We start from the raw sequence: 23,936 nt of genomic DNA on the forward strand, positions 1-23,936 counted from the left end.
TTGCTGCCTCAGAGCCTGGACAGCTTGCTATCAGACGGAAAAATGAATTTCCAAGTTTCTCAAGACATTTTGCAGGAGAATGTAAGGCTATCTGTCCGCCAATTGAAACTCAACAGAAGTTGGGTGATGCAACAGGACAACGACCCAAACAATGAAGTAAATCAACAACAGAATGGCTTCAACAGAAGAAAATACACCTTCTGGAGTGGCCCAGTCAGAGTCCTGACCTCAACCCAATTGAGGTGCTGTGGCATGACCTCAAGAGAGCAGTTCACATCAGACATCCCAAGAATATTGCTGAACTGAAACAGTTTTGTAAAGTGGAATGGTCCAAAATTCCTCGTGACCGTTGTGCAGGTCTGATCCGCAACTACAGAAGACGTTTGGTTGAGGATATTGCTGCCAAAGGAGGGTCAACCAGTTACACATACTTTTTCCACCCTGCACTGTGAATGTTTACACAGCGAGTTCAATAAAGACATGAAAACATATAATTGTTTGTATGTAATTAGTTAAAGCAGACTGTCTATTGTTGTGACCTAGATGAATATCAGTTCATTTCCAACTGATATGACCGATTTATGCAGAAATCCAGGTATTTCCAAAGGGTTCACATACTTTTTCTTGCCACTAAGTATTCAGATGCTTTACTCAGTACTTTTAAACACCTTTGGCAGTGATTACAGCCTCAAGTCTTCTTGGGTATGACGCTACAAGCTTCGCACACCTGTATTTGGGGAGTTTCTCCCATTCTTCTCTGCAGATCCTCTCAAGCTCTGTCAGGTTGGATGTGGAGCGTTGCTGTACAGCTATTTTCAGGTCTCTCCAGAGGTGTTCGATCTTGGCTGTGTGCTTAGGGATGTTGTCCTGTTTGAAGGTGAACGTTTGCATCAAGGATCTCTCTGTACTTTGCTCCGTTCATCTTTCCCTTGATCCTGACTTGTCTCCCAGTCCCTGCACCAGGAAAACATACCCACAGCATGAAACTGCTACCACCATGCTTCACCGCAGGGATGGTGCCAGGTTTCTTCCAGACGTGACGCTTGTCATTCAGGCCAAAGAGTTCAATCTTTGTTTCATCAAACCTGAGAATCTTGTTTCTCATGGTCTGAGAGTCCATTAGGTGCTTTTTGGAAAACTGCAAGTTGGCTGTCATGTGCCTTTAATTGATGAGTGGCTTCTGTCTAGCCACTCTACTATTCAGGGCTGATTGGTGTAGTGCTGCACAGATGGTTGTCCTTCTGGAAGGTTCTCCAATGCCCACAAAGGAACTCTGTCAGAGTGACCATCGGGTTCTTGGTAACCTCCCGGACCAAGGCCCTTCTCCCCCGTTTGGCCAGGCGGTCAGCTTTAGGAAGAGTCTAGGACAATTCCTTCGACCTCATGGCTTTGGTTTTGCTCTGACATGCAGTCAACTGTGGGACCTTATAGACAGGTGTGTGCCTTTCCAAATCATGTCCAGTCAATTGAATTTACCACAGATGGACTCTAATCAAGTTGTAGAAACATCAAGGATGATCAATGGAAACAGGATGCACCTAAGCTCAATTTCAAACTCTCATAGCAAAGGGTCTGAATACTTGTGTAAATAAGGCATTTGTTGTTTATTGTTAATACATCTGCAAACATTTCTAAGAAGCTGTTTTCTCTTTGTCATTATGGGGTATTGTATGTAGATTGCTGAGGATTTTTCTTTATTTAATCCATTTTAGAATAAGGCTGTAACGTAACAAATGTAGAACAATTCAAGGGGTCTGAATACTTTCCAAAGGCACTGTATCTGTAGTTTTAGACTCAAATACATAACACAGGTAGTGGTTATACAGATAATGAGACATGCACCAATATGGATGCTAAAAAACACTTTTGAACCTGTCCTCCACCCACCTCCTCCTGAATGGTGACCTGCTGCATCTCCTGGGAGAGCGTGATCTCCGCCTGAAAGGTGAGCGGCTGAACCTTCGCCGGGCGCCTAGAGCCGGGCTGGCGTCCCTACGGACCCCTGCCTCTTCCTGGCTCCACATCCTGAAGATCACGTGACAAAAGGATAAGGTGTCACACATTCAATATTCTCCATGCATTACCTAAAGTGGGTCTGATTTTATTTGGACAGGATTCAATGTGGGGATGATGTACACTGGACTATGTTTGTTTGGGAATATCGTGGCATGACGACATGTAAAGTGCTATCTCCCATATAGCAATTAAGTACTTGTCTTTCTTGCACTAACATCTGCACTTGTTTTTTCTTATTGGCACCATTTCTGCTGATAGCTGTCAAGGGTCTACCTGCAATAATGCAAGTATCCTCCTCCCCTCACATTACATTACTAGGGGTGTATTCACTAGAAACCAAATGGAAGCAACCGGACAAAATGGGGAGGTCTCACCTGAACTTGCCTGATAAGAAACGCTACTTTTCGTTTCAAAACGTTTTCTGTTGCAAAAAAATGGCGTTACATTGTACACTAATTAATACACCCCAGGGCTTCCCATTCCAATGCTTTGGTCTATCCCGGGAGGAGAGTGACAACCCAGGAGCTGATGGTTTTGTCACAATATGTTACCGGTAAATTCATTTGTGGATTATGTACTGGTTGTGAGAGGACACATCTCCTCCTCGAAAACAATAGCACCTGTTTATCTGTATTGAACACAAATGGATGTGTGTGTTTATGACAGATGTGTGTATGTTTATGGCACACCTGTGTGTGTTTTGGAATTGACATTTGGCCAAAAAGAATTCTGACCTGCCAGGTGGAAGTCTCAGTCGGTCCGTCACTCTCCTTCGACTCTCCGGGGAGCGTGGGTGGCCCCCTCTGGGTGGTGACGGTGACATGGCCCTTCGCTCAGCTTCCTGGGGACCTGAGGATGAGTCCAGGGAGTTCTGACATTGTGATGGGGACGAGCTGCGCTGCAGCTTGAGGGCGGGGCCTGGTGGCCTCCCTCGCAGGCCTGGAGAGCGGTTCTCCTTCCCAGAGGAAGCGTCCTTGGCGGGGGACTTGGTCGCCTTCTTGTCCTTGTCCCCTTCCTTATCTGGCCACCTGGCCTTGTAGTGCTCGGGTGACTTGTGGTTGCTGCCGCTGGGCTCCTGGTTTTGGGCTCCTCTGCTCTGAGCCGGTGGGGAAGGCTGTTTGCTAGTGCCAGGAGACCAGAAGCACTCTGAACTGCTGGAATGTCTTCTGCTGTCTCTATCCCTGGACGTGCTCCGTCCTCTTATCCGATCCTTGGTCTTCCCGTCTGTCCTGCTCTTCCTGGCATTTTTATTGGGATTGCTCTGCTTAGCTTTTCCAGCATCTGTCGACTCTCGCCGTCCTCTCCAGGTGTCCTTAGCAGTCTGTGAGCCTGAGCCGGGACCTGTTGCTCCTATACACCAGTGCTGCCCATTGCGCTCCCTCTCCACCTGAATCTCCCCATCCTCCTCCTCTTCAGAGTGGTAGCCCTGGAGTATGAGCCCCATGTCCGACTGTACCCCCCTGCCCCCCTCAGTCAGTTCAGCGTCTAGTTCGGCTTGGATCAGGGCCCTCTGTTTCTCCAGCTCCTCCAGAAGTGCCATCTCATCATCTTCCAGTCTTGGCTGCTTGGCAGAGAAGGAGTACAGGGAAGGGTCGTCATCGCCACAGTTTGGGAAGCCATCAGTCGAGGGGTTGTCTTTACGCTTGTGCCTCTTGTGCTTGTGCCGGTGCCCATGGCGCCGCTCCTTGTCCTCTGGGCAGGAGTGCTTCTGTCGCTTGTGTTTGCTGCGGTGCTTGTGTTTCTTCTTCTTGGTCTTAGCCGAGCTCACGGCGACGCAGAGCTTCAACGAACCGGCTTCGACCTTTCCGGCACTTCCTTCTTCCTCCTCTTCACCTGACAGGCCCTCATTTTCCTCTTCATTGCCACTCCTCTCTGAGCTCTCTGCATCCTCTCCCCTGTGAACGAAAAATATATAGGAAAGGGTAATGATTAGTCAACTGGGAAGGTCTATTGTAATTGGTTCTTTGACAACTATTGCTGGTTTATTCCACAACTACTAACGTTAGTGGTGCAACTTGAGTGTTTCTCAGACATTTCCTTGGGGACCCCCAGTCGTTTCACAATTGTGTTCTAGTCTTGAACAAGCACACCTGATTCAATAAGTCTAACCTTGTCCAGTATTTCTCCGAGTTTCATAACTGACATTGGCTTGTAAGATAGCTACATAACGTTAGCTAGCTACCTAAATAACGTTAAACATCTAGTTATATAACTAAGTTAGCTAGTTTCTATTACAAACGGCAAATGTATTGTAACGTTAGCTACTGTAGTTAGTCGCGTTAGTTAGCTACAGTACCGAAACAGGCTCTCCGTTATATACAATATAATTTTTTCTGATTAACTTTAGTTACAACCACACGCAGAATAACCTATCGCGACAACTATACATCTTGCCTAAAACACAATTTTAAAAATATCTTACGCTTGTCTCCTCTCGCCGTCACCAGCTATGAAACCCATGGCAGCCATTTTCATTGTTTACTGTGGACATGCGCAATGGATAGGAGGACAAGGCAAGGCACTGTCTGTGAAGTAATGACCATTTTGCGTTTTGTCTGTATCCCCTATATAAGAGATTTCGAAATAACGAATCTTATTTGGGCCTATATTTTGATGTTACACAATATTATATAATTATAAGTCAATAAGACAATATGTAATTTACTGCACTGAAACGAACTATTCCATTGACAGTCAGTGGTCCCTAAAAAAGTCAGCAGGTTGGCTCATTGGCATGCTGGGATCCAGTTCGTTTCGGACGTGTTTACATTTCATACAGCATGAACTCATCGCTGATATAAATGTGACATTATTGTCGTATATGTCTTGCTATGTACTGTAGATCTAGGTAACGTTAGCTAGCTACCTGGAATTTGGCTCTGTGGTGACGAGCGAGTTTAATTCAGCGCGATTCCATGTTTATCAAAAGTAATGAACGCAAACTAGCTATCGTGGTAAGTAGAAACGTTGCATATTTCAGCAAATTCAGTGTGTGTTCTTCAGTATCTACCTACGTGCATGTGTTAGTATTTATTGTAGATTTCAGTTTCGCATGCATGCATTTTCCACAGCTAGCCAGTTTGACTTGTAGTGCTATGACTAAGTTCTTCCTTTTATGCATGGTCAACAAGTGTAAGGTTAGACACTAAGCAAGACTTTCTTTATTTATTATGTCTCTTGAATACAGAATATCTTGCTTAATCGGAGTATGTGGTTAGGACAAGTGTAGTTCAAACGAAGCTAATGTTGCATGCCCAACATTTTAGTTATGCTAATCTCATGCAATCCCTCTGTCTCCCCATGTTAGCTCAACCCAGATGATGAGTCCAGTCAATTATGATTTCCAGGACATCAGGCCAGTCACACTACACCTTCCAGAAGAGACGGTCACGTCCTTGTACTGTGTCACTGCTAAGGGGCTGGAGGCCCAAGTGGCCTCCTTAGTCGAAGCCTTCCTGGTTGAAGTGTACCGCTGCAGAGTGTGCCAGTTCACCAGTGGCCTAAAAGGCAGTATCCAAACACACGTACTGGAGAGGCACAATTTAGGAGCATCCTCCAGCCCTGGTCTTCCCTGTCTTGAGAAGGACAATGGCCTTGAGGTAAGGGTGGGAGTTGACAGAGAAGATGATGAACTGGACCAAAATGTCTCCCCAGGCTACAACCTGGAGGATGACCTCCATTCTGTCTCAAAGGATGCTGATGATGACCAGATGGATCATATGGGCTTGGAGCGCATGTCCTTCCTGCTGCCCATGTACGGCATGCTGCCCAATATCAGTCCCCGGTCATGTGACATGGCCCTGAGTTCCAACTCGGACGGGAGCCTCCACGTTGCACAGACATGTGAGGTAAGAGAGAAGTTTAACTAGGGGAAAACAAATTGTGTTTCAAATGCAGTGAAAATTCCAGTTGAGTGGATTACTATAGGATCACTATAGGATAGAAAGGTGGACTAGTAATTTCCAATTCTATGTAGGCAATATATTCACAGATTTGTAGCTGCGAATCAGTTTTGTTTATCCTGCTCTGGTCCTATACAGGTGAGCACTTTGTTTGAGGAGGACGAGAGACATGGTGAGGAGGAGGAAGAGGAGAGCGTGTTCCGATTGGATGCTGCCGACTCCGTCAACCTGTCGTGTCCAATGGGCTCGGTGGTGATAAACGAGGCCAAGGATGATGAAATGGCCCAGTCCGCTCACCTCATGACCCTGGGGCTCTGTCGCATTTCCACAGCCAACAAGGGCCTCTCAGGCCGAGCGGGTACCCAGCTTCCCTCAACTCCCATCGGGCAAGAGGGTTTGGAGTCAGACACCTCCCTGGATGACAAGATGGATGACAAAATGCCCCAGTCCCAGGGAAAGCAGTCCCCTCCTCCTCATGGCCCCAAGCAGCGGAGGTCACTGTTCTGTGTCCTCTGCCGCGCCACCCTGACCTCTAGACACTTGCTTGAGGTCCACCTTAAATGCCACAACGGGGACAGAGGCTTCAAGTGCCTTCAGTGCGGCTGGACGTCGGCCGGGTGGGGGGAGATGGAGCGCCACTGGAGGGCCCACGGGAAGAGGATGCGGCGGGGGAAAAAAGAGAAAGAGAGGGGCACCAGGCCCCATGGCTGCCAGGTTTGTCTCCGGAAGTTCCGGAGTGTTAAGTCCCGGGATGCACATGAGCGGCGGCACCACAGTCAACGGCGGAGTCCTCAAGAATGCTTCACGTGCCAGCACTGTGACTACAGTGGTGAGGACCTGTTCCAGTGTTTATTCCAATTTTACCCTACTATTCCACCTAACATTGAAATTGTTTCGGGATAGAGTTGCAAAGGGAGGGTTTATTACTGGAATCTTTACCAGTAAACTACTCAAATTTTGGTATCTGTCAAGTTTTTTTATTTTATCAGGTGACATCTGGTTGCCTTTTTGGGTACTTTTTGGGTACATATTATCACAGGTGTCTGTAATTATCTCTGGGGTCGTTCCACCTCAAAAAACACGAGAGGATTTTGACACCCAACATCTAAGATTGTTCTGAAGTTGTTTCTGTGGTTAGAAACAAATAAGATAAGCATTTCTGCAATATTGTTTTGTTAAAATATAATTTGATCTCTGAAGAATTTAATCTAATTGATTGCACCCAAATTGGCAATTTTAATTCATAGGATTCAGATAACGTTCAATAAATATAGTACATAACATCTGATTTGGAAAAACTTCATCCTAACAATGAGTAAGACTTTTTTTTAAATGTATTTAAAAAAAAAATTAAAGCCGCCCACCCCAACGGCCAGTATACAGTATCAGTTCTCTATGTTTGACAAGTGGTATGAAGCTGCGGCTTGGAGTATTTTTGGTGATGGTTTTTGCCCATTCAGAGAGAGTATTAATTGAAGTCACTTGCATTTTCCCCCACAAATAAGTGTCAAAGTACCACGTTTTGCCATCAGATGCTGCTGTTCCTGCTATTGCCACACCCTTTTTTCAATTTTGCTGGTCTCTTGTGTTTATTAAATGTATCACAACATTTTCTTTCCAACTTTGGGTAGAAAACCAATAGCTTTTGTGCATGATGAAAATAAATTGTGATCATCCTCACAATTCAAGCCAGTCCTCAATGAAAGCAATTCAGTTTGTCCTTCTCTTAGGCTTAATCTATGTCCAGGAAACTGCCCCTGTGTGTGGTTTATTCCCTTCAAAAAAGGCCTGGATTAGTTGTTAGACCATTCCTGTTGAACAAGCAAACCGTTAGGCTACAGCAGTTATGTTATGGTCTCTAAGGGTTATCAATGGTAAAAGTCCCAAACATACACTGTATAGTGTTTTGTAATGGTATTGGGTTGTGTTTAGTCAATAACCCATTTCTCCATCACATTTTTGGGCTTCATATGATAATTGCACCATAGGCGTAGCCCTCTCAGAGAGCTGCCACATGTTGGACTATTCAAGGAGAGTTGGGTTGCTAAGAGAAGGACAAACTGAAATGCTTTCATGGGGGACTGGCTTAACTTGTGAGGATAACCATAAAAAAGCGATTGGTTTTCTACCCAAAGCTGCAAAGAAAATGTTGTGATACATTTGATAAACACAAGAGACGAGCAAAATGAATAAAAGCAGGAACAGCCAGATAACTGGTACTTTCACTTAATTTTGGGGGGAAATGCAAGCGACTTCAATTGCTAATTTCTCTGATCAGGGGGGAAAAACTAAAACATCACAAAATACACTGAGAATACATTACATAGTATGAATAAACAATGCTCTGAGTCGTAGCTTCATACAACTTGTCAAACATAGAGAACTGATACTGCATACTGGCCATTGGGTTGGGCTTGGTTTGGGTTGACTGGCTACCCACACTCCTTGCTCCGGCTAAAAGCCACGCTCACGTACGTTAGTTTCTTCTCTGCAATGAGTCTGGATCGGAGTAGCCCTCCAAACCATAGCCTTGACGACTCAAGCGAATTGTTCCTGCAAGAAAGGGTGGGGACCGACGATACCACGATCAGAACAACTCCTAGAACTGCAAGCTTCAAGAAGGACATTGAATCTAAAAAAAACCCACTATTTGCTCAATGTATTTTTCTTACCCTATGTGTGTGTACAGTACTGTATTTATTCTTGGGATATTGTTTTTCAGAAGGAAAATTTCAGGAGTGTGTCTTTAATTCCCCAAATTACCAAAGATTCTGTTAACTTTGGTAAATTACCAGCAGCTTTGCAACCCTATTCAGGGATGAACACATTTACATTAATATAGATGATACAAATTTTAACCAGCTGTCCCATCTCTGTCTATCTTCCAGATAAGTCGTGGGACAAGCTGCACAAACACATTCTCTCAGACCACAAAGCCTTCGGGGACAGACTGACAAACCCGGATGGACTGAGCACCCATGTTGTGTAAGTAGTGTGCCTGTTCCCTTCCTGCGCCATAGTCTCAGAGCAACAAACCAACCTACTCATTGTGTGCACCCAAAATATTTAAAAGCATTTGGTCTGGACATATGCCATATTTGAATTTCATAAAAATGCATCCTTCCCTCTTTTCCGTGAAGTAATCAATGATTAGACATGGCACAATCAAACAGCTTTCAGGAAAAATTGACTTTTTAAAGAATTTGAATGGGAATACTGCATAAAATCTATTTGGATGAATTTTCACAAGTTGGTCTTTGAACACAGTTGAGAGTTGATTATCTCAACCATACGTCTTTGACCATTAAAGGGGCAATCTGCTATTGGTACAACCATTTTGGACTTGATAATAAACTTGGTAATGATATACTGTATACCCATTGATTAGTGAAGAATATAACTTTTGTCTCTGAAAACAGTTTTTTAAAATGTTTATAAATGAAATTTCATAAATACCTTATTTCCATAACGATTCAGACCCTTGTGACTCAAGTTGAGCTCAGGCGCATCCTGTTTCCATTGATCATCCTTGATGTTTCTACAACTTGGAGTCCACCTGTGGTAAATTCAATTGATTCTACATGATTTGGAAAGGCACACACCTGTCTGTATAAGGTCCCACAGTTGACAGTGCATGTCAGAGCAAAAACCAAGCCATGACGACAAAAGGAATTTTCCATAGAGCTCTGAGAAAGGATTGTGTCGAGGCACAGATCTGGGGAAGGGTACCAAAAAATGTCTGCAGCATTGAAGTTCCCCAAGAAGTTTAGAACCACCAAGACTCTTCCTAGAGCTGGCCGCCTGGCCAAACTGAGCAATTGGGAGAGAAGGGCCTTGGTCAGGGAGGTGACCAAGAACCCGATGGTCACTAATAACAGAGCTCTAGAGTTCCTCTGTGGAGATGGGAGAACCTTCCAGAAGGACAACCATCTCTGCAGCACTCCACCAATCAGGCCTTTATGGTAGAGTGGCCAGCCACTCCTCAGTAAAAGGCACGACAGCTCGCTTGGAGTTTGCCAAAAGGCCCCTAAATGACTCTCAGACCATGAGAAACAAGATTCTCTGGTATGACGAAACCTGAATGCCTTGAGTGGCCCAGCCAGAACCCGGACTTGAACACGATCGAACATCTCTGAAGATACCTGAAAATAGCTCTGCAGTGATGCTCCCCATCCAACCTGACAGAGCTTGAGATGGATGACCTGCAGAGAAGAATGGGAGAAACCCCCCCAAATACAAGTGTGCCAAGCTTGTAGTGTCATTCCCAAGAAGACTCGAAGCTGTTATCGCTACCAAAGGTCCTTCAACAAAGTACTGAATAAAGCGTCTGAATACCTACAGTAGTAATCAAAAGTTTGGACACACCTACTCAGTCAAGGGTTTTTCTTTATTTTTACTGTTTTCTACATTGTAGAATACTAGTGAAGACATCAAATCATATAGTAACCAAGTTTTTTTTAAACAAATCTAAATATATTTTAGATTCTTCATAGTAGCTGATGACAGCATTGCACACTATTGGCATTCTCTCAACCAGCTTCACCTGGAATGCATTTCCAACAGTCTTGAAGGAGTTCCCACATATGCTGAGCACTTGTTGGCTGCTTTTCCTTCACTCTGCGGTCCAACTCATCCCAAACCATCTCAATTGGATTGAGGTCGGGTGATTGTGGAGGCCAGGTCATGTGATGCAGCACTCCATCACTCTCCTTCTTTGTCAAATAGCCCTTACACAGTCTGGAGGTGTTGGGTCATTGTCCTGTTGAAAAACAAATGATAGTCCCGCTAAGCGCTAACCAGATGGGATGGCGTATCGCTACAGAATCACTGACAGTGTCACCAGCAAAGCGCCATCATACCTCATCCTCCATGCTTCACGGTGGGAACCACACATGTGGAGATCATCTGTTCACCTACTCTGCATCTCACAAAGACAGTGGTTGGAACCAGAAATCTCAAATTTGGACTCATCAAAAACCAAAGGACAGATTTCCACCGGTCTAATGTCCATTGCTCTTGTTTCAAACAAGTCTCTTCTACTCCTTATTTGTTTTACCTATATTTAGCCAGGCAAGTCAGTTAAGAACAAATTCTTATTTACAATGACGGCCTACCTCGGCCAAACCGTAACCGCTGGGCCAATTGTACACCGCCCTATGGGACTCCCAATCACGGCCGTTTGTGATACAGCCTGTATACAGCCTGGAATCGAACCAGGGTCTGTAGTGAAGCCTCTAGCACTGAGGATGCAGTGCCTTAGACTGCTGCGCCACTCGGGAGTCCCTTTAGTAGTGGTTTCTTTGCAGCAATTAAACCATGAAGGCCTGATTCACAATGTCTCCTCTGAACAGTTGATGTTGAGATGTGTCTGTTACTTGAACTCTGAAGCATTTATTTGGGCTGCAATTTCTGAGGCTGGTAACTCTAATGAACTTATCCTCTGCAACTCTGGGTCTTCCTTTCCTCTGGTGATCCTCATGAGAGCCAGTTTCATCATAGCGCTTGATGGTTTTTGCAAATGCAAATTTTCCGTATTGACTGACCTTTGTCTTAAAGTAGTGATGGACTGTTGTTTCTCTTTGCTTATTTGAGCTTTTCTTGCCATAATATGGACTTTGTCTTTTACCAAATAGGGCTATTTCTGTATACCACCCCTACCATGTCACAACACAAATGATTGGCTCATACGCATTAAGAAGGAAAAAAAATCCCAAAATTCACTTTTAACAAGGCACACCTGTTTTACATTTACATTTAAGTCATTTAGCAGACGCTCTTATCCAGAGCGACTTACAAATTGGTGCATTCACCTTATAATATCCAGTGGAACAACCACTTACAATAGTGCATCTAAATCTTTTAAGGGGGGGGGAGGGTAGAAGGATAACTTTATCCTATCCCAGGTATTCCTTGAAGAGGTGGGGTTTCAGGTGTCTCCGGAAGGTGGTGATTGACTCCGCTGTCCTGGCGTCGTGAGGGAGCTTGTTCCACCATTGGGGTGCCAGAGCAGCGAACAGTTTTGACTGGGCTGAGCGGGAACTGTGCTTCCTCAGAGGTAGGGAGGCGAGCAGGCCAGAGGTGGATGAACGCAGTGCCCTTGTTTGGGTGTAGGGACTGATCAGAGCCTGAAGGTACGGAGGTGCCGTTCCCCTCACAGCTCCGTAGGCAAGCACCATGGTCTTGTAGCGGATGTGAGCTTCAACTGGAAGCCAGTGGAGAGAGCGGAGGAGCGGGGTGACGTGAGAGAACTTGGGAAGGTTGAACACCAGACGGGCTGCGGCGTTCTGGATGAGTTGTAGGGGTTTAATGGCACAGGCAGGGAGCCCAGCCAACAGCGAGTTGCAGTAATCCAGGCGGGAGATGACAAGTGCCTGGATTAGGACCTGCGCCGCTTCCTGTGTGAGGCAGGGTCGTACTCTGCGAATGTTGTAGAGCATGAACCTACAGGATCGGGTCACCGCCTTGATGTTAGTGGAGAACGACAGGGTGTTGTCCAGGGTCATTCCAAGGTTCTTAGCACTCTGGGAGGAGGACACAAGGGAGTTGTCAACCGTGATGGCGAGATCATGGAACGGGCAGTCCTTCCCCGGGAGGAAGAGCAGCTCCGTCTTGCCGAGGCCGTCACAAGACGCGAGATTTCATCTGGAGAGAGAGGGGAGAAAGAGGTCAAAGCACAGGGTAGGGCAATGTGAGCAGGACCAGCGGTGTCGTTTGACTTAGCAAACGAGGATCGGATGTCGTTAACCTTCTTTTCAAAATGGTTGACGAAGTCATCCGCAGGGAGGGGGGGGGGAGGGGGGGGGAGGATTCAGGAGGGAGGAGAAGGTAGCAAAGAGCTTCCTAGGGTTAGAGGCAGATGCTTGGAATTTAGAGTGGTAGAAAGTGGCTTTAGCAGCAGAGACAGAAGAGGAGAATGTAGAGAGGAGGGAGTGAAAGGATGCCAGGTCCGCAGGGAGGCGAGTTTTCCTCCATTTCCGCTCAGCTGCCCGGAGCCCTGTTCTGTGAGCTCGCAGTGAGTCGTCGAGCCACGGAGCAGGAGGGGAGGACCGAGCCGGCCTGGAGGATAGGGGACAGAGAAAATCAAAGGATGCAGAGAGGGAGGAGAGGAGGGTTGAGGGGGCAGAATCAGGAGATAGGTTGGAGAAGGTTTGAGCAGAGGGAAGAGATGATAGGATGGAAGAGGAGAGAGTAGCGGGAGAGAGAGAGAGCGAAGGTTGGGACGGCACAATACCATCCGAGTAGGGGCAGAGTGAGAAGTGTTGGATGAGAGCGAGAGGGAAAAGGATACAAGGTAGTGGTCAGAGACTTGGAGGGGAGTTGCAATGAGATTAGTGGAAGAACAGCATCGAGTAAAGATGAGGTCAAGCGTATTGCCTGCCTTGTGAGTAGGGGGGAAGGTGAGAGGGTGAGGTCAAAAGAGGAGAGGAGTGGAAAGAAGGAGGCAGAGAGGAATGAGTCAAAGGTACACGTGGGGAGGTTAAAGTCACCCAGAACTGTGAGAGGTGAGCCATCCTCAGGAAAGGAACTTATCAAGGCGTCAAGCTCATTGATGAACTCTCCAAGGGAACCTGGAGGGCGATAAATGATAAGGATGTTAAGCTTGAAAGGGCTGGTAACTGTGACAGCATGGAATTCAAATGAGGAGATAGACAGATGGGTCAGGGGAGAAAGAGAGAATGTCCACTTGGGAGAGATGAGGATTCCAGTGCCACCACCCCGCTGGCTCGATGCTCTAGGGGTATGCGAGAACACGTGGGCAGACGAGGAGAGAGCAGTAGGAGTAGCAGTGTTATCTGTGGTTAATTGAAATGCATTCCAGGTGACTACCTCATGAAGCTGGTTGAATGCTAAGAGTGTGCAAAGCTGTCATCAATGCAAAAGGTGGCTACTTTGAAGAATCTCAAATATAAAACATTTTTTGATTTAACACTTATGCATACTACATGATTCCATATGTGTTATTTCATAGTTCTGATGTCTTCACTATTATTCTACAATGTAGAAAATTGTAATAATTAAGAAAAACCCTGGAATCAGGTGTGTCCAAACTTTGCTTCGTCATTATGGGGTATTGTGTGTAGATTGATTTAGGAAAAAAATATTTTAATCCATTTTAGAATAAGGCTGTAAAGTAACAATGTGGAAAAAGTAAAGGGGTCTGAATACTTCCCGAATGCACTGTAAGCTTTTTTATTCCCTTGTTGGTAAACAATGTAATTGTAAACAAACACTTTATAGCCTCAAATGGTTAAAACTATAAGTTTTATCTCATGGATGGTCAGCCCTTGCATTAATGGCTCTCTCTATGAATTTGAGACTGGTTATATTTCTCCAACCCATACATCCCTCAGCTGTTTACCAAAACAACAATGGCGTCGTGACCGATTTGTTGTTGTTTTCAAGTGCAGATTGTCCATTTAACGTTGCCCTCTCCAACTCACAGGTGTGCTTTGAGGAAGTTCCCCCACGAAAGCAATTACCCACAGGACATGCAAGGAGTGGAGCCAGAAAAGTGGAATAAGTGGAGGCCGAAGCAGAGGGGAAGAAAGGACAGAGAGGAGGGGAGAGAGGAGCAAGGGCAGAAAGCGGAGGAATCGGTGAGGAGGAAAGGGAGGAAAGAGTTCTGCTGTGCCCTCTGCAACAGGTACAGTCCCTCAGAAGTGTCTAACACATTTTACCACAAGGGGTCAGAGTACAGTTTGTTGTGGAAGATATGAGTATTACAGATGCTTTGTTTGTTTATTTACTTTTCTGTGTGTTTTCAGTACCATATACACTTTCAAAATAAAATTGTCACTAAAACTGGGCCGTAAAACCATAGAGATCCTATTAATCTAAACCCCTCAAAGTTTCAGAATGGTCTGAAAGTGGCAGCCATTGTGGTCAGGGAGAAATCCAAACCAGTCTAATATGAATGAATGGCAGTAGAGGCATAGGTGATGCATTTCCTGCTTTTACTTGTGCAGGAAAATAAAAGTAAGGCATGTGATTAGGGCTGGGCGATATGGCCAAAATATCATATATCATGGTATTTTTCAATTTCTTTACGGTATGACTGTATTTGACGGTATTTTATGTTTTTGATTAATAAAAGTTCTACATTTGCTTTATGACTAGTACGTGACCTTAGGGTGGTAACACATATATTCAAAATTATTTCAATGGGTCTTTCTCCATTCTGATTGTTTTACACTGTTCAATTCAACTTCAACCTAAAATAATTTCCTGCATTTCCATCAATTTCTGCATTACCTGCACTCATTTGAGATCATTTCCACACTGCCACGATATGGGCAAAAAAAACTAAGCCTTATTTTTAACCAAATGTTGCAATTGCGATTTAGACCAAAACACTTGGATGAACTTTTGGAATCATGGAAATAGAATGTTTTATTATAATTCTATAGTTAGAATATAAATAATAGTGGGCACTTTGAATACAGTGTTGTTTGACATGACAACAAATTAAAATGCCATGGACGAGTTATTGTGACAGGGTAGGATCCAAAGTGATGTTCAGTGTTTCTTAGGGGACCCTATAATCTTTGGTTACATTAAATCTTTATTCATATTCATGCTTCACCTATTCCTCTTTGATTTAGAAGATACTGTTGCACAAAAAACATGCTGATTTAGGCCTCCACCAGCACTGGTATCAGGCTGTATTAGCTAGCCATGTTTGCTCTGACTCAGTACTTTTAGCTAGCCAGCTAACTAGCGATTAGTACTAGTGGCTAACACGATTTAGCTTAACTTGCTAAGAAAATACAAACTACCTGTTTGCAGATGTAAGAAACACAAATGAATATTGTAATTATAGAACGCTTGTGGAAACAACATCGTTGTCATCAACATTGTTGCATGCGCTGCATTGACCATGCAGACTGAACGAAAGTGTCTCGTGGTCAAGTGACAACAAATGCGCTCCTTGAGTGACGGGGTGGGAGTAGGTCTGTGTGGAGTGACTGACTGACTGATCGAGTGAGTGCGAGAGAGATGACGACTCAAGTAGCGGAGTAAACTATACAAATGGATGTTACACACGGCGTATCACATTTAACAAACCAAACATTCAAATACTGTTATAGAAGGTAGAGTAAAAACCCAAACCGGTCCGTGCATCAATACCGGTATATGGCCCTGCATGTGATGTGTCATAATTAAAAATACTGTTTATACAGGTTTTATACAAATAAAATGTTGGCATATTGGCAGTTATTTAGAAACATTTGTGGAATTGTTCCTCTAAAACTGGATAGCTAGCTAGCTAACAAACATACAGTGCAGATAGTGTAAAACTATGAATTTTAAGATTCTTAGCACAGCACTGGAAAACCATGGTTGGACAACTCCCTTGCCAAAATGGCTGACCTTTCATACCATCATAGATGCGGTAAAGAGGTCAATGGAACGGAGACCATGGCGGATAGAAGAAGGATGCCAGACTGGTGCACGTTCAACAAATCTGATTTTAACAAAGTGGATATTCGTTAAATCTTTCCCCCGTGCGTTTCCATTGTTTGGATCGAGTTCCATTGACCTTACCGCATCAGTAGCTAGGTTTCCATCCAATTGGCGACAGATTGTAATGCGAATATTCTAAAAAATTAAAAAAATAATAATTCACCAGTGGCGTCTCCACCAAACGGACTTGGTGCGGATAAAAATCAGTGCGTGATGACGTAGTGCACACAAAGTCATTTCTCACTTAAGTTTTCATGTTCAGAATAAAGTTCTAAAGTTCAATGTGTTTCCATCACATTTTCCACTCCATTCACTCTACTGAGTTTTGTCACAAAAAACTTTGGGTAAAATAGCAAATGTGCCTCCTCTGGTCTTGGCACGTGTGCTCTAGCCAATAACGGATACAGTGCAAGTAGGCTAGTCTAAATTATGAGATTATTATGATAAGATCGATCATATTTTAATTTGCCAAGCATCGATCATCATGTCACCAGAATAAGACCCTCGATATTTTTTGTAAAGGAGCATCAAGCTCATCAGTTCATCATAACTTATTACATCTGTAGCCTAGTAAACTGCATGCTTTCCCGACGAGTTGTAGTGGGAGGACATGTCATCGCGTGACACCAAGTTTACTTTGATATGATGGTTATTATATCAATATTTGCGCAAAAAAGCGTTTCTGACATTTCTTGCATAATTAATTTTACCAACACAAAAAGGTCCCACCATGTCAAACGAACAAATGATCTGTCGGCATTTACAAAATTGTACAGAAACTTCCTGTTTCAATCACAGCTGTCAGGATTTCTTTTTATATATATGGTATGACTTTATGCACATAAAAGCTGTGGATGGAAACGTGGTTTATAAGAAGGTTCATGTTCATTCTAGTGTTCTAATTCTATGTGTAAAACTTTCATAGAATCATTGCCACTTTATGGTGGTATAGTTACAGCACATATCAAGTAAATGCTAGTGTGTGAGAGACATACATAGAGAAAGCCCACTTTAAACAAACTACAACCATTAAGGCCTAATTTATACACAATTTCTGAAGCATTGATGTAGTGCTTATAAAGACTTTCTGAATGCCATATAAAGCCTTCATAACGTGTAGTTATAAATGCATCTCAATGAGCCCTGTTTCCTGCCATGACAGGAAGTTCTCCACCAAGCTGACCATGCGTCGCCACATGGGCATCCACCAGGGGGACAAGCCCTTTGAGTGTCCCCATTGCCACTACAGCACCCGGCTCAAGGCCTCACTGGTACAGCACCTCCGTGTTCATACAGGTAACGTTTTAGACCATATTCAATCATCCTAGCTGGTACTGTAGTCAGCACAAGGACACACACACACTAGTGTTATTCATTATTGTTGTACCTCAATGTTCTACCTGTGTAGTAAGACACATTACCGTGTGTGTGACGTGTACATATGGGAAATGTGTACGTTTTGGAGTGTTACATTTGTATTGTAAAAAGACAAGTCCAGAATAGCTGGACATGCAAAATCCAGTGTCGGGAACACTGTTGGAGGAGTAACTGTACCCTAAATTATTTGCCCATTGTGCGATGGTTCTTACCAAGAGGCGGGGGGATGTTGCTGTGGCCCAAATTTATTAGAGAACTTTTCCCACACCTTCTCTCCCAGTAATGACTTTGAGAGCTGTGTGGCCATGGTAACAGTAGTGAGGTTGCATAATATGCCATCAGGTTGAAGACAGGAATGTTCATCCCATATAGGTCAATTTTCCATTCCACTGACATGATGTATATACATAACAAACACAATGTTTAGGGGAATTCAGTGTTCCTCCCAGATAAACATAGGGCCCCCGAGAAACATGCCGTAAAGACGACACCAATATTTACAATATAATGCAGCCATTTTCTTAGGAATTGGGGTGCACTGGGCAACAGAGTAATAATTTGCAGTTTGATTCTGAACAAAACATTTTTTTTTGTCAATAGTTGGAAAGCTACTGAACACCATAATAGCAACTGTTATTGTGCTGAAGATGGTGAAAATGAGGTTGAAAAGTGGTGGAATTGCCCTTTAGTAGCTACCTACTCTGGCCCAATAAACAGTTATCTACAGCAGCTTTGGGTTTAAAAATGTCTTTCTACTATACAAGAGTTCCCAACCTGTCCTTGAGGGCCACAGTCACATAGATTGTTGTACTTGCCTTTAAAAACCCACTGTAGTGACTAGTGAAAAGCCAGCTTTTCAAACTGAAAAACAATGTTCTGAGCTCACCAATAATGTTGTACAGAGTTTTTAGTTTGATAATAATATGTGATAAAAGGTTCAGGTCGAAGCCTTATTGTCTCCGTGACCTCTGAGCTGTCAACTATCTACCTGTAGGTGAGAAGCCCTTCAAATGCCTTCAGTGTCCCTACGCCTCCATCGACAGCAGCTCCCTGCGCCGACACTCCCGCACGCACACACAGGAGAGGCCCTACTGCTGCCAGTACTGTCCCTACAGCAGGTAACCACACACACACACACACACACACACACACACACACACACACACACACACACACACACACACACACACACACACACACACACAAATGGATGTTTAGAGTTCATGTTAATTGTTTGCTAAGTCTATCTCTACTCCTCAATGGCAGCCTCTGTGTGCCTCGCCAGTCTCCCACACTGTAAGTTAGCTCTCTCTCTCCCTCACTGTCTGCCTCGCTCTCACTATCTTTCTCTTTCAATCTTTCTGTAGCATCCAGAAAAAGAGCTTAGATCTCCACGCACGACGCCACCACACAGGCGAGTCTTTCCCCTGCCACCTCTGTCCGTACGCTACCCCGGACCGCCAACTGCTGCTGCGCCATGTGCGCAAGCACCACTCTTCTGATCCATCCCACGTATTGGGAACAAGGACACCCAAACGTCCCAAATCCTCTATCTCTGCTGGAAGGGTCCAGTAATCCTGACAAATAACTTTCTCTGGGTCATGTTCAGTAGGCACCAAATGAAAGAAAACTGACTGATTGAGAGGGACTACCTGGACTTCCTTTTCCATTGCGTAGCCTAATGGAACAGGACCCTGGTCTTGAATGGAAATGTATCTTTAATCTTATTAAACAAGCACATTTATTTTACTACACCTCACAATACTTGATATTTCTTTGGAAATGAAATGGTATTTGGTAATTACATAGTACTAACCTAAGAATTTTCTGTGAAGTTTATGAAGTTGAATCGATACCGCTTGCCGTGCAGGAACAGAGCGAACAGGGTGGCTGGAGAATGGGTCCTTATGGTTTGGCTGACCCTGCTCATTCCTGATAAATGTAGGATTTTAGACAAATCTGACGGGAGTTGACCAAATCCCCGGACACATTTTTTAGGAATCACAGTTTTGAGAGAGATATTATTTAAAGTCAGAGAGGACTATTGCAAGAAACTACATACAATCCTTTTTAATTTAATATTCATTATTTTTTGAATTTGAAACACTTTTTTGGAGAGTTTGAAATTGGGAGCTTTGCTCCAGACAATGGCATTTCTGGGCATACATGTAAATGTAATTTTTAAGCTCAAATCCACCCCATTTTCGAACGTTGCTTATCAGCACAACCAAATGACAGAAGTGATGGATTCGACTTCCGCTTTACTTCTCTACTGCAGCGCGCCGGTGCCAAACTTGCCAGAGTAAATTATTTGAAAGAGTCACTTTTAGGAGAATAAAAGTCAAGTAAACAAGAATTAGTGTAAGTAGACTTTATAGTAGGCTAGTTCTGTTGTGATGATAATAACGTTAGTGTTGTATAGTTAATTAAGGCCATGGCCATCCAGCAAGCCAATAACTATAACGACAACTAATGATCAACATACAGTAACTAAAACGTTGGTGAGCATCCACACTAGAGGAAAGTTTATCATTTATCGTTCCACAGTCCTACCCTTTCAATCAACTGATCAACGTAACCTACTGCAAGCTGCCTATTAATAAGGTGCTAACACAAGACCATTCATGAGGTCTCTAATGCACAGATACTGGTTCAGACCATTCAGTGCTTACAGTGTGTGTTCATTGTCATAGTGACAAATGGTTGTCAATTCCTTTGGGTCTGCTTTTTCACTGTGTTCATCTCTGTATGTCCTGTGCCACCATTTGCAATGCAACAATGTTATCATAACCGGCCAAAAGTGATCACACCAATGCACCTTCTCTCCTCAACTTTCCAAAACATGCATTTTCTATGCAGTAGGCCTGTAAAAAAGTCCGTCCTGCTCCTCCTCTCTACCTGACTTTCCCTCACAGTCCCTTAAGTCCCATTAGTTTGGCTGTTCAGCCTACCTTAGTTATCCCTCACCCATCATAACGCTGCTATTCCCAACCAATCTGAGCGCTTGGAAATGCGTATTTGGACACTACACCCGCCCAAATGCGTATTTGGACACTACAGTCGTGGCCAAAAGTTTTGAGAATGACTCAAATATTAATTTTCACAAAGTCTGCTGCCTCAGTTTGTATGATGGCAATTTGCATCTACTCCAGAATGTTATGAACAGTGATCAGATGAATTGCAAATAATTGCAAAGTCCCTCTTTGCCATGCAAATGAACTGAATCCCCCAAAAAACATTCCCACTGCATTTCAGCCCTACCACAAAAGGACCAGCTGACATCATGTCAGTGATTCTCTCGTTAATACAGGTGTGAGTGTTGACGAGGACAAGGCTGGAGATCACTCTGTCATGCTGATTGAGTTTGAATAACAGACTGGAAGCTTCAAAAGGAGAGTGGTGCTTGGAATCATTGTTCTTCCTCTGTCAACCATGGTTACCTGCAAGGAAACACGTACCGTCATCATTGCTTTGCACAAAAAAAGGCTTCACAGGCAAGGATATTGCTGCCAATAAGATTGCACCTTAATCAACCATTTATCAGAACATCAAGAACTTCAAGGAGAGCGGTTCAATTGTTGTGAAGAAGGCTTCAGGGTGCCCAAGAAAGTCCAGCAAGCGCCAGGACCGTCTCCTAAAGTTGATTCAGCTGCGGGATCGGGGCACCACCAGTACAGAGCTTGCTCAGGAATGGCAGCAGGCAGGTGTGAGTGCATCTGCATGCACAGTGAGGCGAAGACCTTTGGAGGATGGCCTGCTGTCAAGAAGGGCAGCAAAGAAGCCACTTCTCTCCAGGAAAAACATCAGGGACAGACTGATATTCTGTAAAAGGTACAGGGATTGGACTGATCAGGACTGGGGTAAAGTCATTTTCTCTGATGAATCCCCTTTCCAATTGTTTGGGGCATCCAGAAAAAAGCTTGTCCGGAGAAGACAAGGTGAGTGCTACCATCAGTCCTGTGTCATGCCAACAGTAAAGCATCCTGAGACCATTCATGTGTGGGGTTGCTTCTCAGCCAAGGGAGTGGGCTCACTCACAATTTTGCCTAAGAACACAGTCATGAATAAGGAATGGTACCAACACATCCTCCGAGAGCAACTTCTCCCAACCATCCAGGAACAGTTTGGTGACGAACAATGCCTTTTGCATGCATGATGGAGCACCTTGCCATATGGCAAAAGTGATAACTAAGTGGCTTGGGGAACAAAACATTAGATTCTGACAAACTCCAAGCATTGATTATGCAAGAATGGGCTGCCATCGGTCAGGATGTGGCCCAGAAGTTAATTGACAGCATGCCAGGGCGGATTGCAGAGGTTTTGAAAAATAAGTGTCAACACTGCAAATAATGACTCTTTGCATCAACTTCATGTAATTGTCAATAAAAGCCTTTGACGCTTATGAAATCCTTGTAATTATACTTCAGTATTCCGTAGTAACATCTGACAAATATCTAAAGACACTGAAGCAGCAAACTTTGTGAAAATTTATATTTGTGTCATTCTCATAACTTTTTGCCAGGACTGTACACCCGCCCACTCAGGTCAGAGTTATTGTCATCCAAAGAGAGAAGACGCAGGTTTTCAGAAGACTTTTTATTGTCGACAACAACACGAATATCTGAATGCATCGAAATAACCACAACAATAAAATGTCAAGTCATTCAAATTGCCACACATAAAGCACTACCTTCAATTGAAGCACCTTTGTGTGTGTGGTGGTGACAATTAAGAGCGTAATGGGCATCAACATTATGTTCTAACCGGACAACACTGTAGTGAGCAGAACCTAAGCAATTAGCATAAGTTAATAGCGTGTGAGTGCATTCACAGCTGACCCCTCAGATGAGTGAAGCACATGGGGTTGTGTGAAACTTGCTAAAAACAGCTAGCTGTTTTTACATGGTCCAGCTAGATGTTTTTACAAGGCCTGTTTTACATTCAGCAATTAGCAAGAGCAAGCATGCTTCTTTCCCCAAATAGGCTATTAGGCCTAGTTTTTAAAAAATATCTAAATGTACTGAACAAAAATAACGTTGGTACCATGTTTCATGAGCTGAAATAAAAGATCCCAGGAATTTTCCATACACACAAAAGTATTATTTCTCTCAAATGTTGTGCATAAATTTGATTACTCCCCTGTTAGTGAGCATTTCTTCTTTGCCAAGATAATCCATCCACCTGACAGATGAGGCATATCAACAAGTTGATTAAACAGCATGATCATTACACAGGTGCACCTTGTGCTGGGGAAAATAAAAGGCCAGTCTAAAATGTGCAGCTTTGTCACAAAACACATTGTCACAGCTGTGTCAAGTTTTGATGGAGCATGCATTTGGCATGCTGACTGCAGGAATGTCCACCAGAGCTGTTGCCAGATAATTTAATGTTCATTTCTCTACCATAAGCTGCCTCCAACTTTGTTTTAGAGAATTTGGCAATACGTCCAACCGGCCTCACAACCGCAGACCACATGTAACCACACCAGCCCAGGACCTCCACATCCGGCTTCTTCTGAGACCGGACAGCTGATGAAAATGTGGGTTTGCACAACAGAAGAATTTCTGCACAAACTGTCAAAAACTGTCTGCGTGCTCGTCGTCCTTACCAGGGTCTTGACCTGACTGCAGTTCAGGCGTCGTAACCGACTTCAGTGGCCAAATGCTCACCTTCGATGGCCACTGGAGAGGTGTGCTCTTCAGTGGCTGAGACAGAAGATGTTTTGACTTTATACACTGCACTCGTTGAGGGGTAGTTAGAAAACCATGCCAAAGATCCCTCAGAAACACCAATACTCCTTAGCTGGCCCACAAGGATGGAATGGTCTACCGTATCAAAAGCTTTGACCAAGTCAATAAAAATATCAGCACAACATTGCTTAGAATCAAGGGCAATGGTGACATAATTTAGGATCTTTAAGGTTGCAGTGACACATCCATAACCTGAGCGTAAACCAAATTGCATACCAGAGAGAATACTATAGACAGCAAGAAAGCCAATCAGCTGATTATTGACACATTTTTCCAACACTTTTGATAAACAGGGCAAAATAGAAATGAACCTAACATTTAAGATCAGCTTGATCTCCTCCTTTAAATAAAGGACGAACCGTGTCTGCCTTCCAAGCAATAGGAACCTCCCCAGAGAGGAGAAACCAGTTAAAAAGGTCAGAGATAG

The 23,936-nt window shown here is 43.9% G+C and overlaps 2 protein-coding genes across 8 annotated transcripts in view; one reads left to right on the forward strand and one right to left on the reverse strand.

Annotated features, from left to right (window-relative positions):
* Positions 1 to 4,512, reverse strand: part of LOC106568675 (serine/threonine-protein kinase PRP4 homolog) — a 36,094-nt gene extending 31,582 nt beyond the window's left edge. For all 7 annotated transcript variants that reach the window (XR_006758723.2, XR_006758728.2, XR_006758726.2 and 4 more), the window contains exons 1-3: positions 4,439 to 4,512; positions 2,751 to 3,911; positions 1,888 to 2,025 (exon numbers count right to left, since the gene is read on the reverse strand). Coding sequence is in view for 1 of the 7 variants with exons in the window: in XM_014139196.3 (XP_013994671.1) it covers positions 1,888 to 2,025; positions 2,751 to 3,911; positions 4,439 to 4,491 (1,352 nt within the window). In the remaining 6 variants the exon portion in view is untranslated. The remainder of the gene's footprint in view (positions 1 to 1,887; positions 2,026 to 2,750; positions 3,912 to 4,438) is intronic.
* Positions 4,513 to 4,703: 191 nt separating this feature from the next.
* On the forward strand, positions 4,704 to 22,166 carry si:dkey-154p10.3 (uncharacterized). The gene is made up of 8 exons (XM_014139197.3): positions 4,704 to 4,970; positions 5,324 to 5,864; positions 6,057 to 6,747; positions 8,807 to 8,903; positions 14,362 to 14,562; positions 17,545 to 17,678; positions 18,754 to 18,877; positions 19,127 to 22,166. Exons 2-8 carry the CDS (start codon positions 5,334 to 5,336, stop codon positions 19,332 to 19,334), a joined length of 1,986 nt encoding a protein of 661 aa, XP_013994672.1. The 5' UTR covers positions 4,704 to 4,970; positions 5,324 to 5,333; the 3' UTR covers positions 19,335 to 22,166.
* Positions 22,167 to 23,936: the final 1,770 nt, after the last annotated feature.

The sequence above is a fragment of the Salmo salar genome, chromosome 14, assembly GCF_965601325.2.
Source record: "Salmo salar chromosome 14, fSalSal1, whole genome shotgun sequence".
Classification (NCBI taxonomy): Eukaryota; Metazoa; Chordata; class Actinopteri; order Salmoniformes; family Salmonidae; genus Salmo; species Salmo salar.